The sequence below is a fragment of the Malania oleifera genome, chromosome 7 (genome assembly GCF_029873635.1).
Source record: "Malania oleifera isolate guangnan ecotype guangnan chromosome 7, ASM2987363v1, whole genome shotgun sequence".
In the NCBI taxonomy this organism is placed as follows: domain Eukaryota; kingdom Viridiplantae; phylum Streptophyta; class Magnoliopsida; order Santalales; family Ximeniaceae; genus Malania; species Malania oleifera.
Window position 1 is genome coordinate 343,437 of NC_080423.1, and position 14,170 is coordinate 357,606.

Here is a 14,170-nt window from a genome sequence, read left to right on the forward strand (position 1 = left end):
CTCTAAGACAAATGTTAGGGCACTCACCTTACTCAGTCAACCCTAGGGTTATGTATCCATGCAAAGTCTCTGAGAATAGGGAAGATTTCCTGCCTATACCAATAGCCTCCCTCTGCTCTGCTACCCACATAAAATTACCAGGACATTTGCCTTTCTCGGCAAGCCCTCGGGTGGAGAATTCTATTTTACCATAAATACTTATATAATTATAGTTACACGCTTCCAATGCTATCATTTCACAAAGATTCACGTATACACACATATCACAACCCATCCACATAGGATGTACACGTACTTCATGCACACCCACACATAATCCATATCCACACAAGAAATATAGTCCACACAGGATTCACATCCACACAGGAATATCGTCCACACATGACTCACAACCACACAGGTTACTACACAAGCTTCCCAATCACACAGGTTACAAATCCACACACACACCTCGTTCATAGTAAATCGGTAAAGCAAACTCCTCATTCCACTGCCAATGTTTTACCCCTTAATATAAATGCCCATATAACAACCTCCTCATACCACTGCCAAAGTTATATGGCGATTTATATCAGGTACGATATAACGACCTCCTCACACCATTGCCAACGCTATATCGCAATTTACATGAACCGTAGATCAACACACATCCATAGCATAACCAATCATGCAGGCACATCAACACATTCACCATAGTATTCACAATCAAACACTATTCACAGCTGAATAGTATTCACAACCAAGCAGATTTACAACACAAACAGTATTCACAAGAGAACAATAATCATAATTATGCAGTACTCACAACCATTTAATTACGAAAGTTATTTTCATGCCACGCGGTTTTTCGTAAGTATGAAATATAATCAAAATCATTTTTGATCCAAATGCCTAAATTGTTCAAAAAATTATGCATAAGTATATAAAAAATTGTATACTCGAATTTAACCGGTTTAAAATTAATAAAAAGCTACTATAACGTTTTCCCTTTACCTGCTCCTCGAGATTCTGCCTAAACTGGACAGAAAATGAGACCCTATATTTCAAAAATCCTAACATAAGTAACCCCAAGATATTTATCATTTATCATCTCCTAGGCCCAAACACTCTCAACACTTTATTTAATATTAAAAATACCCTACTTACCTTGGTTTTGGAGTAGTGCCCAAGTACTCCAACTAAAAATCTGCTTTGCCTATGTTGTAGAGAATCTTCCCAAGGACCTCATGGTAGTTCTCGATCATCAATCCGGGTTGAATTGGGTTCGAAATCAAAGAGAGAATGTGAGAGAGCCATAGGTAGAGAGAGAGTGATGTGAGAGAGAATTCTCACTTAAAATGAAAGCCTCCCTATTTATATGCAGGGCTTTGTCGAAGAGACGCGTGGATTCATTGATGAGCCTAAAAATAACGTTCGTCGACAAAACCGTGAGTTCGTCGATGAATTTCAGAAATACCCAAAACCTCTCTCGATAAATCTTCATCGACGAGGCACATATACTCGTCGACAAAACCCAGAAGATCTTTCGTCAATGAGAAGATCACATACGTCGACGAGTCCTTGCTTGAAACCCTTTCAAATTTCTTTTCCCCTTTTTTTTTATTTTCTCTTTTTTCCTCTTTTTTATTTTCTTTTATTTTTCTAAGTTTGAGTTATTACATTCTCCTCTCCTTAAAAGAATTTTGTACTCGAAATTCGTTAATCTATCATTTTCACAAATTAAAAGCTTATTAACCACATTCACATAGTTTAATCAATTCTAACATGTAAAGAATCGCATCACCCAGAGTTAAATAAAACTTATTACTTATCTTAACATAAATACGTTACCTGTGCCTCTAGGAGTGTCCCCCTCAGTCGTGCCAAGCATAAAAACATGCGCTGGGCCGCCGCCGCCGTAAGGTACCATGTTGCTCCTCTGATTCTGATTTGGAGTGGGTGCATTGTTCGGTGGTCTCCGACACTGCCGGGCTATATGGCCATATCTGCCGCACGTGTAGCACACGATACCCCTACCCCAGCATTCTCCCTAATGCCTTTGATTGCATCTAGAACAGTGGGGGCATGACGAATCGCCTTGTTGTCCTCGATATTCCTTTTTTGACCTCCGACCCGCAGTATCTCTATCTCCCATCTAGGACCCCTGTCTGACATTTGCATGGGAGCTGGAAGACACGAGTTTCTTCCTCTGTTCTGACATCTCTGCACCTCTCTGCAGACTTGACTCTGCAACGGTGGCTTTATGCACCAGTTTTGTGAAGTCCTATATCTGCAAACATGTCATATGCTCATGAATCCTTTGATTTAGGCCCCTCTCAAACCATCTCGCCTTTTGATACTCATCTAGAACCATGAAAGGTGCAAAGCAGGAAAGTTCCACGAACCTAATAGCATACTTGCTGAACTGTGAGGCACCCCTAAGTTAAGTTGAAAAAATTCCTCCACCTTTACATTCCTGGTGGTGGCCAAAAAATATCAATCATAGAAGATCTACTTGAAACGACCCCAGGTCATTGCTATAGGTACTGCTTGCTGCTTCTCCAATAGCTTCATTACTTGCCACCACCGTTTAGCTTCTCTAGTCAGTTTGAAGGTGGCGAAAAGAGCTTTTTGCTCCTCAGTATAATTTAACACTGCCAATATTTTCTCCATCTCTTGCATCCAAGTCTCAGCCCTGATTGGGTCAGTGCCACCCGCAAAAACAAAGGGTTTTAGATGAATGAATTGATTAATAGTACAACCCTGACTCTCTGGTGGGTAGGTTGATCCCCCAAAATCTTATCTCATCTCTTCCCTATCCTGACGAGATATACCTCACAATAGTCGGGAGGTTTCAATCTCATCTCCGCTGGAAGCTCCAAACTCGTTTCCTCCTTCATTGTCCACGCCTTTACCTCTAGGATCCATCCTGAATATATATAATAGAGGCAAGTTTAAAATTTCCACATCTTAACATATCTGACATAATCATAGAACAGGTAACCAAATTAATATTCAAATCCTCAATTAAACATCCAACAACCAATCATCCAAAATCATCTTTAACCTTCAAATTATGCTTCTAAGTTTCAGTCTCTCTACTTGGAAACATCATCGTTGATGGATTTACCGTGGTTTTCTAAAACCATCGACTCATTCAGAAAATCACAGAAGTCCATCAAAAGATTTCTGCCTCCGGGTTACGAAACAAAACTCAAATCCCAATCAATACCCTAATCTACCCGTTGCTATCCTCATTCAACTCAAACCTATACTTTGGTATTAATCCTTTTAAAGTCTGCATAATTTATAACTTAAAGCTCTGATACCACTTGTAATGCCTCGAACCCGCCAAGTGGGGCCCAAGGTGTTATGAGACGAATCACATGTCTTTGATACCATTTACGCAGCAGAACTATTTAAATAACCTAAAAAAAAAATACGAGAGTACTATATACATATATTAGACCCATAAAGAAATATAACCAAATTCTCCATATTATATATTCAGAAAAGAAATTAAACATAAAACTGTACATATATCCGTTCTTCTAACCACTCACAAAACTAAACCCCACCCCAAAGCTTTCTAAGCTAGATCACCTGAAAGACTTGAAAAAAATAATAAATCGCTGGGGTGAGACACCTCTCAGTAAGGAAGAAAAAGCTATAACAGTGTGTGGTAGAGAGTTTAGTACATACAAAAATAATCATCTATTATTTAATATCATTAGCACCAAAGAATCCGCATCATCAATTACATCATTGACATCTGATAACATACACACAACATAAATATTTTTAGTGATAATTCCTTAGAATAAGGAAATTTACTCGCTCATACAAGTAGCTTCCCTCTGCTCTAAGACTAATGCTAAGGCACTCACCTAACTCAATCAGCCCTCGAGTTATGTATCCATGCAAAGTCTCTGAGAATAGGGAAGATTACCTGCCTATATCAGTAGCCTCCCTCTGCTCTGGTACCCACATAAAATTACCAGGATACTTGCTTTTCTCAGCAAGCCCTCGGGTGGAGAATTCTACTTTACTATAAATACTTATGTAATTATAGTTACACATTTCCAATGCCATCATTTCACAAAGATTCACGTATACACACATATCACAACCCATCCACACATGATATACACATACTTCATGCCCACCAACACAGGGTCCATATCCACACAAGAAATACAATCCACACAGGACTCACATCCACATAGGAATATCGTCCACATAGGACTCACAACCACATAGGTTACTACACAAGCTTCCCAATCACACAGCTTAGAAATCCACACACACACCCTCGTTCATAGTAAATCGGTAAAACAAACTCCTCATTCCACTGCCAGTGTTTTACCCCCTTAATATAAATGCCTATATAATGACCTCCTCATACCACTGCTAACGTTATATGACGATTTATATCCGGTACGATATAACGACCTTCTCATACCACTGCCAACGCTATATCGCAATTTACATGGGCTATAGAACAATACACATCTATAGCATAACCAATCATCCAGGCACATCAATGCATTCACCATAGTATTCACAATCAAACAATATTCACAGTTGAACAGTATTCACAACTAGGCAGAATTTACAACACAAATAGTATTCACAAGCGAACAATAATCATAATCACGCAGTACTCGCAACCATTTAATTACGAAAGTTATTTTCATGCCACACAGTTTTTCCCATATATGAAATATAATCAAAATCATTTTTGATCCGAATGCCTAAACTGTTCAAAAAATTATACATAAGCATATAGAAAATTATATACTCGAATTTAACCAGTTTAAAATTAATAAAAAGTTGTTATAATGTTTTCCCCTTACCTGCTCCTCGAGATTCTGCCTAAAATGAACAGAAAACGAGACCTTGTATTCCAAAAATCCTAACATAATTAGTTTAACCCTAGGATATTTATCATTTATCATCTCCTAGGTCCTTACACTCCCAATACTTTATTTAATATTAAAAATACCCTACTTACCTTGGTTTTGGAGTAGTGCCCAAGTACTCCAAACTGAAAATCTGCTCCACCTATGTGCAAAGAATCTTCCCAGGGACCTTATGGTGGTTCCTGATTGTCAATTCGGGCTGAATTAGGTCCGAAATTGAAGAGAGAAGGTGAGGGAGCCGTAGGTAGAGAGAGAGTGGCGTGATGAGAGAGAAATTCTCGCTTAAAATGAAAGCTACCCTATTTATAGGTAGATCTTCGTCGACGAGACACATGGATTCGTCGATGAGCCCAAGAAGAACGTTCATCGACGAAACCATGAGTTTGTCGACGAATTTCAAAAATACCCAAAGCCTCTCTCGATAAATCTTCATTGACAAGCTCGTCGACGAGGCATGTATACTTGTCGACAAAACCCAGAAGATTCATTGACGAGAAGATCACGTACATCGACGAGTCCCTACTTGAAACCCTTTTAAATTTCTTTTCCTTTTCTTTTATTTTCCTCATATTTATTTTATTTTATTTTTCTAAGTTTGGTTTATTACATAAAGTATCACTCAATCTGTGTGACATGAGTTTGAATGTATGTATAAATAAATTTGTCAATTTTATGGAGAAGTATATAGATAAAGATATATGATTTTATACAGTACAAATTTTTACATAGTATTATAGCGTCCTATGCAGGATTACAATACATTTTTTTATACAGAATTATAGCATCCTATAAAGGACTACAATACAATTTTGATACAGAATTATAGCATCCTATAAAGGACTACAGTACATTTTTTATACAGAATTATAGCGTCCTATAACGTTCTACAGTATAGTATTTTATACAGCATCACAACGTCCTATAAAGGACTACAGTACAAAATTTATACAGAGTTACAACGTCCTATTAAGGACTACAACGTCCTATAATGGACTACAACGTTCTATATAAAACTACAGTACAACATTTGATACAGAAATACAGAATGATAGTATTCTATACAGAACTACAGTATGAAAGTATTTTACACAAAATTACAATATTTTAGTGATCCTATACAGATTTATAGTATGACCGTTTATACTAATTTGTGAAATGAAATTATGATATTATTGTTTTAGAAATTGCATTATATGGTTTAGGAATCCTGATAGACCATAGCTAAGCACGGTACCGTAGCTTCATAGTTGCCAGTGCAGCCACACTTCTTAGATAGAGTGTTGGTGGCATAGTCGATTGTGCCATAGAAGTGTAGAGATTACCGCCTGGAGTCCGGACCAGCTGGGTAGGCCAATCGTACTTAGAGAAACAGTTATAGATATAGATATAGATACAGATATAGATACAATTGACTTAGTCTGGTTAGGCCAACCATGACTAGGTCCAACTTACGTGCTGCACAATCCGGATCATGTGGGGTTAATACATGACGTTATTGATATTTCTAGAATATTTATAGATGGTTGTACAAGTATTTTGAATATTTTTGAGGACTTATGGGGTATTTCGGGATCTCAAAAATTGGGCCTAGAAAGAGGGAATCTCCTTTTTAGAATTTGATAGTGCTTAGGAAATTACTCACCATTAGATTATCTAGTGGAACTAAAGGTTTTTGTTGTTGTTATTGAATTAACAGGTAAATTTTTTTTTAAAAAAAACATGATTATATTAATCTATGAAATTAAAAAATATTATTATTTTAAATAAAAATAGTTATGAATATTAAAATATTGAATTTTATGGAGAATTATAGAAATATTTTTGAACATTTTTAGAAAATTATGAGAATATTTTGGATCTCATAAATCAGACCCATCATGGAAGAAGAGAGATCAGAGAACTTGTGGAAGCAAAGCGCGGGCGAATTTATTAGTACATGTGCATTGTATTCCCTGGGCGTTCAGCGAACGGATTGGGCGGGGAACCTATGGGGACCTTAACGTCGTACGTCTGCGAGTCTCTGTTCTGCCTTCCCAAATTTGAGTACTTCTCCTCCTCCTCCTCCTCCTCCTCGTCGTTGTCCTTGCTCCCTCCCTTTACCAACAAGCTTGCACATTATGGGTTTACAGGCAATCTTTCTACTTGCGGTTCCAAAGACCTCAAAGCACGGTTGCTGTGTTTCAGGGGCGCCGGTTGCCAGCCCCAATCCATGCTTTCTGAGCCCATCGGGGAGTACGAAGACATCGCCAAACAACAGCAACAAACGAGTACAAGCAGATTCAGTAATATTGATCAGCCCAAAGGCATGTCAACTCTAATTAAAGAAGCCCTCCCCCAACCCAATGGGAATTCAGCGATCGTCGCCGCTTGCTTTGTTGGTGTTCTCACTGGAGTCAGTGTCGTGCTCTTCAATAACGCGGTGCGACCTTGATTTCCCTGTTTTCATTGGATAGGGAGCTTTATCGGTGTTGTGTTACTGTTGTCGACTTGGCACTGTTGACGCCTACTAAATCACAAGAATGCGCTGATGTCTTATCATCACTATGATTGGAATCATGTTTAAAATAGATTCCAGTTCCATTCATTTATAAATCCAAAAATGCTGTTTGGAATACATAGGATTTTAATTATCTTTGGCTTGTGGAAAAGCCATGCCTTAAAATAAGATTGAATATAATGAAAAAGTTGGGAGTATAGGGAATAACTATTTTTTTTATATTCCTTATTATTTCATCCAACCTGTTATAAGAAAGAAATAGACGTTCTCAGTATAAAATTTGATAATAGTTATTCAATGTCTATTCCTTATTATGGACTCATTTCTCATTGTTATTTGTTTTATGGTAACAACTAATATTTTGTGCCGCTAACTGTAACTAACCTATTACAACAAATATATTCTTATTATTCAGTAAACCAAATATAACCTTAAGTGAATTCTTTTGCCTAATATTGCAAATAAAGGATATATTTACTTAGTTTTCCGAAATTTTTTTGGGAAAATTTGATCAATCATAATTTCGATCACTTGCCAAGAATGAAAGAAAAATGATTTGAAGGACCTGGGGCGTACTCCGAGGATCACTCCGATGCCTAAGTCAGAAAATTTGGAAGGACTATATGATCACAATAGCAAAGGAGTGAATGAGAATGAGATGATATGAGATGCCTTACCTTCCTTAAGGGGGTCCTTTTTATAGGTATTTGTGACGCCTCTTTATTGATTTCCCTACTAATAAATCGTAGGAGTTACACTTTAGCTATCGATAATGTTATTAAGGAGTAAATATTGGTGTACTAAGGAGTATATTGCATTTACTATAAGTCCTATTATCACGAAATTCATATTAAGCCGTCAGATAAACATTTTTAGCCCTCATGAGCAATGCTCATCAAATGGGCCAATTCTTTGTTGAGCTGTACCCATTTTTGGTTGCCTTACGAGCAGTGCTCATTTAATAGACCTATACTTTGTTGAGCAATGCCCGTCTTTAATTGCCTCATGAGCGGTGCTCATCAGATGGACATTTTTGGGCCTCATGAATGGTGCTTATTAGATGGGACAATTTTTTACTAACCGGTGTCCGTCTCTTGTTGCCTCATTCATGGTGTTCATCAGATGAACATTTTTGGGACTAATGAGCGGTGCTCATAAGATGGATCAATTTTTTATCGAGTAGTGCTCGTCTCTTGTTGTCTTATGAGTAGTGCTCATCCGATGGGCATTTTTGGGCATTATTCCTCAAATGGGCTAATTTTTTGCTGAGCAGTGCCCATCTCTTATTGACTCATGAGCAGTACTCATTAGATGAACATTTTTGGGCCTCATGAGCAGTACTTATTAGATAGACCAATTTTTTATCAGACAATGTTCGTCTCTTACTGCTTAATGAATGATGCTCATTAGATGGACCAATGTTTTATCGAGCAGTGCGCGTCTCTTATTGGCTTATGAGTGGTGTTTATTAGATGAGCCAATTATTTGTCGAGTAGTGCTCGTCTTGTGTCACCTTATGATTGGTGCTCATTAGATGGAAATTTTTGGGTCTTATGAGTGGTGCTTACTAGATGGACCAATTTTTTACCGAGCAATACCTGCCTCTTGTTGTCTCATGAGCGATGCTCATCAGATAGGTTTTTTTGGGGCTTCATGATCAGTACTCATCATATGGGATAAATTTTTATTTGTCTTTTGTTGCTTAATGAGTGGTGCTCATTAGATGGACATTTTTTGATTTCACGAGCGGTGCTCATTAGATGGAATAATTTTTTATTGAGTAGTGCTTGTCTCATGTTATCTCTTGAGCGGTGCTGATTAGATGGATATTTTTTGTAACGCCTCGACTTGGGTCTGTCAGGGAGCACTGCCTCTCTCCTCCTCCACCTGGACTAGACAATAGGCGTGCCTTATCGGACTAATGACTGGTCCCACAGACCAACATGTGTCATTTTTAGTGTGTTTTGTTTTCGCTCACACACGTCTTGAGAAAACTTATCAGAAAGTCACCCATCCCAAGATTACTCCAAGTCAAGCTCGCTTAATTGTCAGTTCTTATAGGAAGACTCCCGAAAAGAAAGGTGCACCTTGTTGATATGAGTAGTATCATCTAATCCTTTTAAGCCTTTCTTCCACGGGATATCACGTTCTCCCCCATTTATAGAACGCAATGTCCTTGTTGCGAACCCACATTTCTAACCCAGGTGATGTGAATCTCATCACACTTCCGGCTGGGTAATTTGCTTTGATACCATTTTGTAATGCCCCGACCTAGGTTTGCCAGGGAGCACTGCGTCTCTCCTCCTCCACCTGGACCAGAAAATAGGGGGGCGGACCTTATCGGACTAATGACTGGTCCCACAGACCAACACGTGTCCTTTTCAGTGTATTTTGTCCTCACTCACACAATTCCTAAGAAAACTTCCCAAAAGGTCACCCATCTCAAGATTACTTCAAGCCAAGCACGCTTAGCCGTGGAGTTCTTATGGGAAGGTTTCCGAAAAAAAAGGTGCACCTTGTTGATATGAGTAGTAACATCTAATCCTTTTAAGCCTTTCTTCCACGGGGTATCACATTTTTGGGGCTTATGATCGGTGCTTACAAGATGGGCCAATTTTTTGCTAAGCAGTGCCCGTCTCTTACTGCCTCATGAGCAGTGCTCATTAGATAGATGTTTTTGGGCCTAATGAGCGGTGCTAATCAGATCAGACAATTTTTTACCAAATAGTGTATGTCTTTTGTTGCCTCATGAGCAATACTTATTAGATGAACATTTTTGGGCCTCATGAGCGGTGTTCATCAAATTAGCCAATTTTTTATTGAGCAATGCCCATCTCTTGTTGTCTTATAAGTGATGCTCATTAGATGAGCATTTTTGTGCCTTATGTTTGTTGAGTAAAACTCTTATACTATTGCCTCATTAGCGGTGCTCTTCATATGGGCATTTTAAATTTACTGGGCAGAGGGATCTCCAATATTCCCTTGGTAAATGGGGGATGAGAAAATCAGTTGAGGTTTCCCCTATCAAGGGTTGACTATGAACTTTTTTTCTAGCTTTTCCAGTTGATAAGTTTTCTTGAGTTTTTCTTAAAATTCTTGGGACTGTTGCCGTTAATGCCCACACCATTGGCTACTTATTTTCTTTTTCGGATTTGAAAATTTTAAGACAAATTCATGTGGTAACCACTGCCTTATCCTTAGTTGTTGTTTTTGCTTGAGCGCCCCCTGAGCCATGTTCTACAAGATCTTTTTTTTGTTGTAAGATCATGCTAAACATGTCTTCCACCCCTTTTTTGGGAGGCTAGAAATTGGTCCAAAGGCATAATTTATGGCGAATTGTCTAGTGGTGGGGAGTGAACTGACTGGGGAGATTGATCCCCAACAATGGGTTCAGACTCTTAATTGCGTGATGCAGCTGTGTTGAGTTCTAGAAAAAAATTCTTCCAAGTTTGTCACAAATGGTGCCAATTGTTGCTGCCAAAATTTGTCCTGGAGAATTTGAATCAATCATGATTTCAATCACTTGCCAAGAATGAAAGAATAATGGTTTGGTGGACCCGGGGAATCACTCTGATGCCTAAGTCAAGGAATTCAGAAGGACTATATGATTGCAACAGTAAAGGAGTGAGTGAAAATGAGATGATATAAACACCTTACCTTCCTTAGGGGGTCCTTTTAGTAGGCATTTGGCATACTTCCTTATTGATTTCCCTATTAATGGATCATAGGAGTTACACTTTGGCTATTGATATGCTACTAAGGAGTAAAGATTGATGTCTTAACCCCTTGCTTTTATTGATGGACCCTTTCCATTGATCCCTTATGTCTTTTCATTTTTTGGTCTTACATAAGTTAATGTCGAGTTTGAATGATGGGTCTCTTTTTAGGTTACATCACTATTTTGTCCCTTAAATTTTCCCATTTTATCCTGCATTAAAAGAATGTTAAAAAATGGATTTGTAAATTGAGGTCAACAATGATATTTCATTCCCAATTCTCAAGGATTCTCATCAAAATCTAACAATTTTCGGTCATATTTGTGATTATAAAAGAAATTGATTTTTTTTTTGTATTTTGTGTGTGGTATCTTGATGTGCAGTGTGATCTATCTATTATTTTTTGAACTCATGTTTGTATGTAAAAACGTTTTATTCATAGTTCATCTTTGTTTAGTAGCACAATCCTTGGAAGTGTTATCAATTCCTTTCTTTCCTAGTTAACACTTGAAAATTGTTCTTTATGCATTTTTATTGTGCTTGTAGACGAGGGATCTAACTGAAGGCCGACTTTGGCTTGTTTCTAATTATATAAGCTATAGAATTTGCAATCGTATTTGTTTCCAAAGTTGACAATTGGGATTGATGCAATTAATATATATTTTCTAGATAAATCTATTACTGTACTATATGGTTTTGGAATTTGGAGCTTGTTCATGCACTACTAACCCTTTGTAATTAGCATTTACCAAGCATTCAGAGTCATGGAGTCTATGCCTACGCTTGATTATAGGGGATGATTTCCAATTGTTTTATTTTAGAGATTTTGACAGGATTATTACTAAGTCAAAGTGTATTCATTGGGGGGGGGGGGGGGTAGATAGATTGAAGATGCAATTTTGGTTGCTAATGAGGTCGTTGAGGATTAGGATTTTCAGAGAAGAAAGGAGAAGGGGCTCATCTTTAAGTTGGTTTTTGAGAAAGATTATGATATTATTTGCTCGAACTTCTTGAAGAAGAGTTTTGTGAGGAAACGGGATTTGGAGAGAGATGGCGTCAATGAATAAGAGGTAGATTGTCTAACGTGTGTTATTTGGTTTTAGTGAATGGTGAGAGCCTAATTCTTGGTTTAGGGCTACAAGGGGGATTAGACAAGGTGATCCTCTTTCCCTGTTTTTGTTTGTTTTGGTGGCTGATGTTTGAGTAGGTTAGCGGAGGTTTAGTGAGAGGGCTGGAAGTGGGGAGGGAGAGGGTGATGGTTTTGCACCTTTAGTTTGTCGATGATACTATCTTCTTTTTAGAGGACCATAGCCTTCTTTCTTGAATATTGCGGGTCTTCTTCATATTTTTAAGAAGGTTTTTGGGCTTAAGATTAATATGAGGAGGAGTGTTGTTGCGGCTATTAATGTGGCTATGAAGCGTGTTAGGGAGTTGTTCTTAGAAGTGGGTGCGGTGTATCAGATCAGCTATTGTCCTATCTAAGGATTCCTTTGGGGGGTAATCCTAGATTTTTTGGTTTTTGGAATCTGGTCATGGAGAGGGTCTTGAAGTGTTTGGATGGGTAGAAGGATGCTTTTTGTCCTCTTGAAGGTAGAATTGCTCTCATTCAATCTTGTCTTTCTACCATCGCGTGATATTTTCTTTCCATTTTTATGATTCTTGTGTCGGGTTGCTAGCAAGATTGAGAAAATAATGAGAGATTTCTTATGGTCAGGGGTATGGGCTTTAGGGATCATGTGAGGGTGGCTTGTGTTTTGGAAATTTGGTGTCTTCACTTTGGCATAGAGTGGTAAAAGTACATATGGACTAGATGAGAATGAGTGGAATACTAATTTGGGATCTAGATGTTCTTCGGAAAGTTCGTAGAAAGCTATCTCATCACATTTATCTTTTTTGTTTCCCATGCTAAATTCCTGTTGGGTAGGGTTCACAATATCTGCTTCTGAAAAGATCTGGTTGGGGAATGTAGTTTTGTCCACTTCTTTTCCTTATCTCTTTTGTTTGAGCTTAGAGTAGGATGGTTCCATTTCTTCTTTTATTGTTGGCCCAGGTGGTCCTTTGCCTTCTCGGGATTTTCACTTTTAAAGGCCTTGAATGATATGGAGATGGAAGAGTTATCTTCTTTGTTTGTCTTGTTGAATAATTGTCAAGTTTCTTTGTCAGCGGATAGTCAGTCTTGGAGTTTGGATCCTTCGAGGGTATATTCTTGCAAATCTTTTTGTCAAATTTTAACCAGCTCTAATTCTTCCTTTCCTCCCTACAAATCAATTTGGAAGGCCATAGGGCCCCCTAAAATCAAGGCTTTTCTCTGGTTGCGCTTTATAGTAGAATCAATACCAATAACTTGTTGCAGATTAGGAGGCCTTTGAAGGCACTCTTTCTAGACTTTTGTGTGCTTTGTTTTAATTGTTCAGAATGTGCAGCGTGTCTTTTTATGCTACGTGATTTTGCCTGGAGGGTATTGAATGAGCTATTTGGTTTCCTCGGAGAATGTTGATTTTGTTCAGAGACTGGAGGATTTTTTGGCAGTTTCTTTTGTTGGTTTTGGCATGAAAAAGGATAGGGCAGCGCTCTGTAAATGTGCTTTCTTTGCAGTATTTTGGGAGAAGATTCATTATATGACTTCTCTTTGGTGAGGTCATGGGAACTTTGGAGGGGCGAGCTCTTCGGATATTCAGCATGATTGGCAATATTTGTTGGATTTTAGTGTTGGCTTTTGTTTTGTTCTTTTTTCTGATCGGTTTTCATCTCTGTTTTTTTTATCTAGATTTTCTTTGATTTTGTTAAGGAGATGTCTTATTCTCCAGGCTCTAGTACATTCTTAATCTATTAATCAACTTCTTTTGCTATCCAAAAAGAAAATAAAAGCGTTGAGCTCCACAGGCTTAACAAAGGGCTCTCTTAGTTAAGACTTTTTTCCTGGATATTAGTTTGTGTTTTTGGATTGGATATAAATACTCTTCTTGGAGTAGTGGGAATAAGAAGATTAAAAATGTATTAGTGCCAGGGTAGGAAATCTTGTTCCTAGATCATTTCAAGGGTTTTTGTGGAAACGA

General features: G+C 38.0%; 1 protein-coding gene across 2 annotated transcripts in view; it reads left to right on the forward strand.

Moving 5' to 3' along the window:
• Positions 1-6,778: 6,778 nt before the first annotated feature.
• Positions 6,779-14,170, forward strand: part of LOC131160378 (chloride channel protein CLC-e) — a 98,027-nt gene continuing 90,635 nt past the window's right edge. Inside the window, exon 1 of one of the 2 annotated variants that reach the window (XM_058116009.1) lies at positions 6,779-7,320. In XM_058116009.1, the coding sequence (XP_057971992.1) occupies positions 6,838-7,320 (483 nt within the window). In that variant the 5' untranslated portion in view covers positions 6,779-6,837. The remainder of the gene's footprint in view (positions 7,321-14,170) is intronic. The other variant, XM_058116008.1, reaches the window with a different exon arrangement.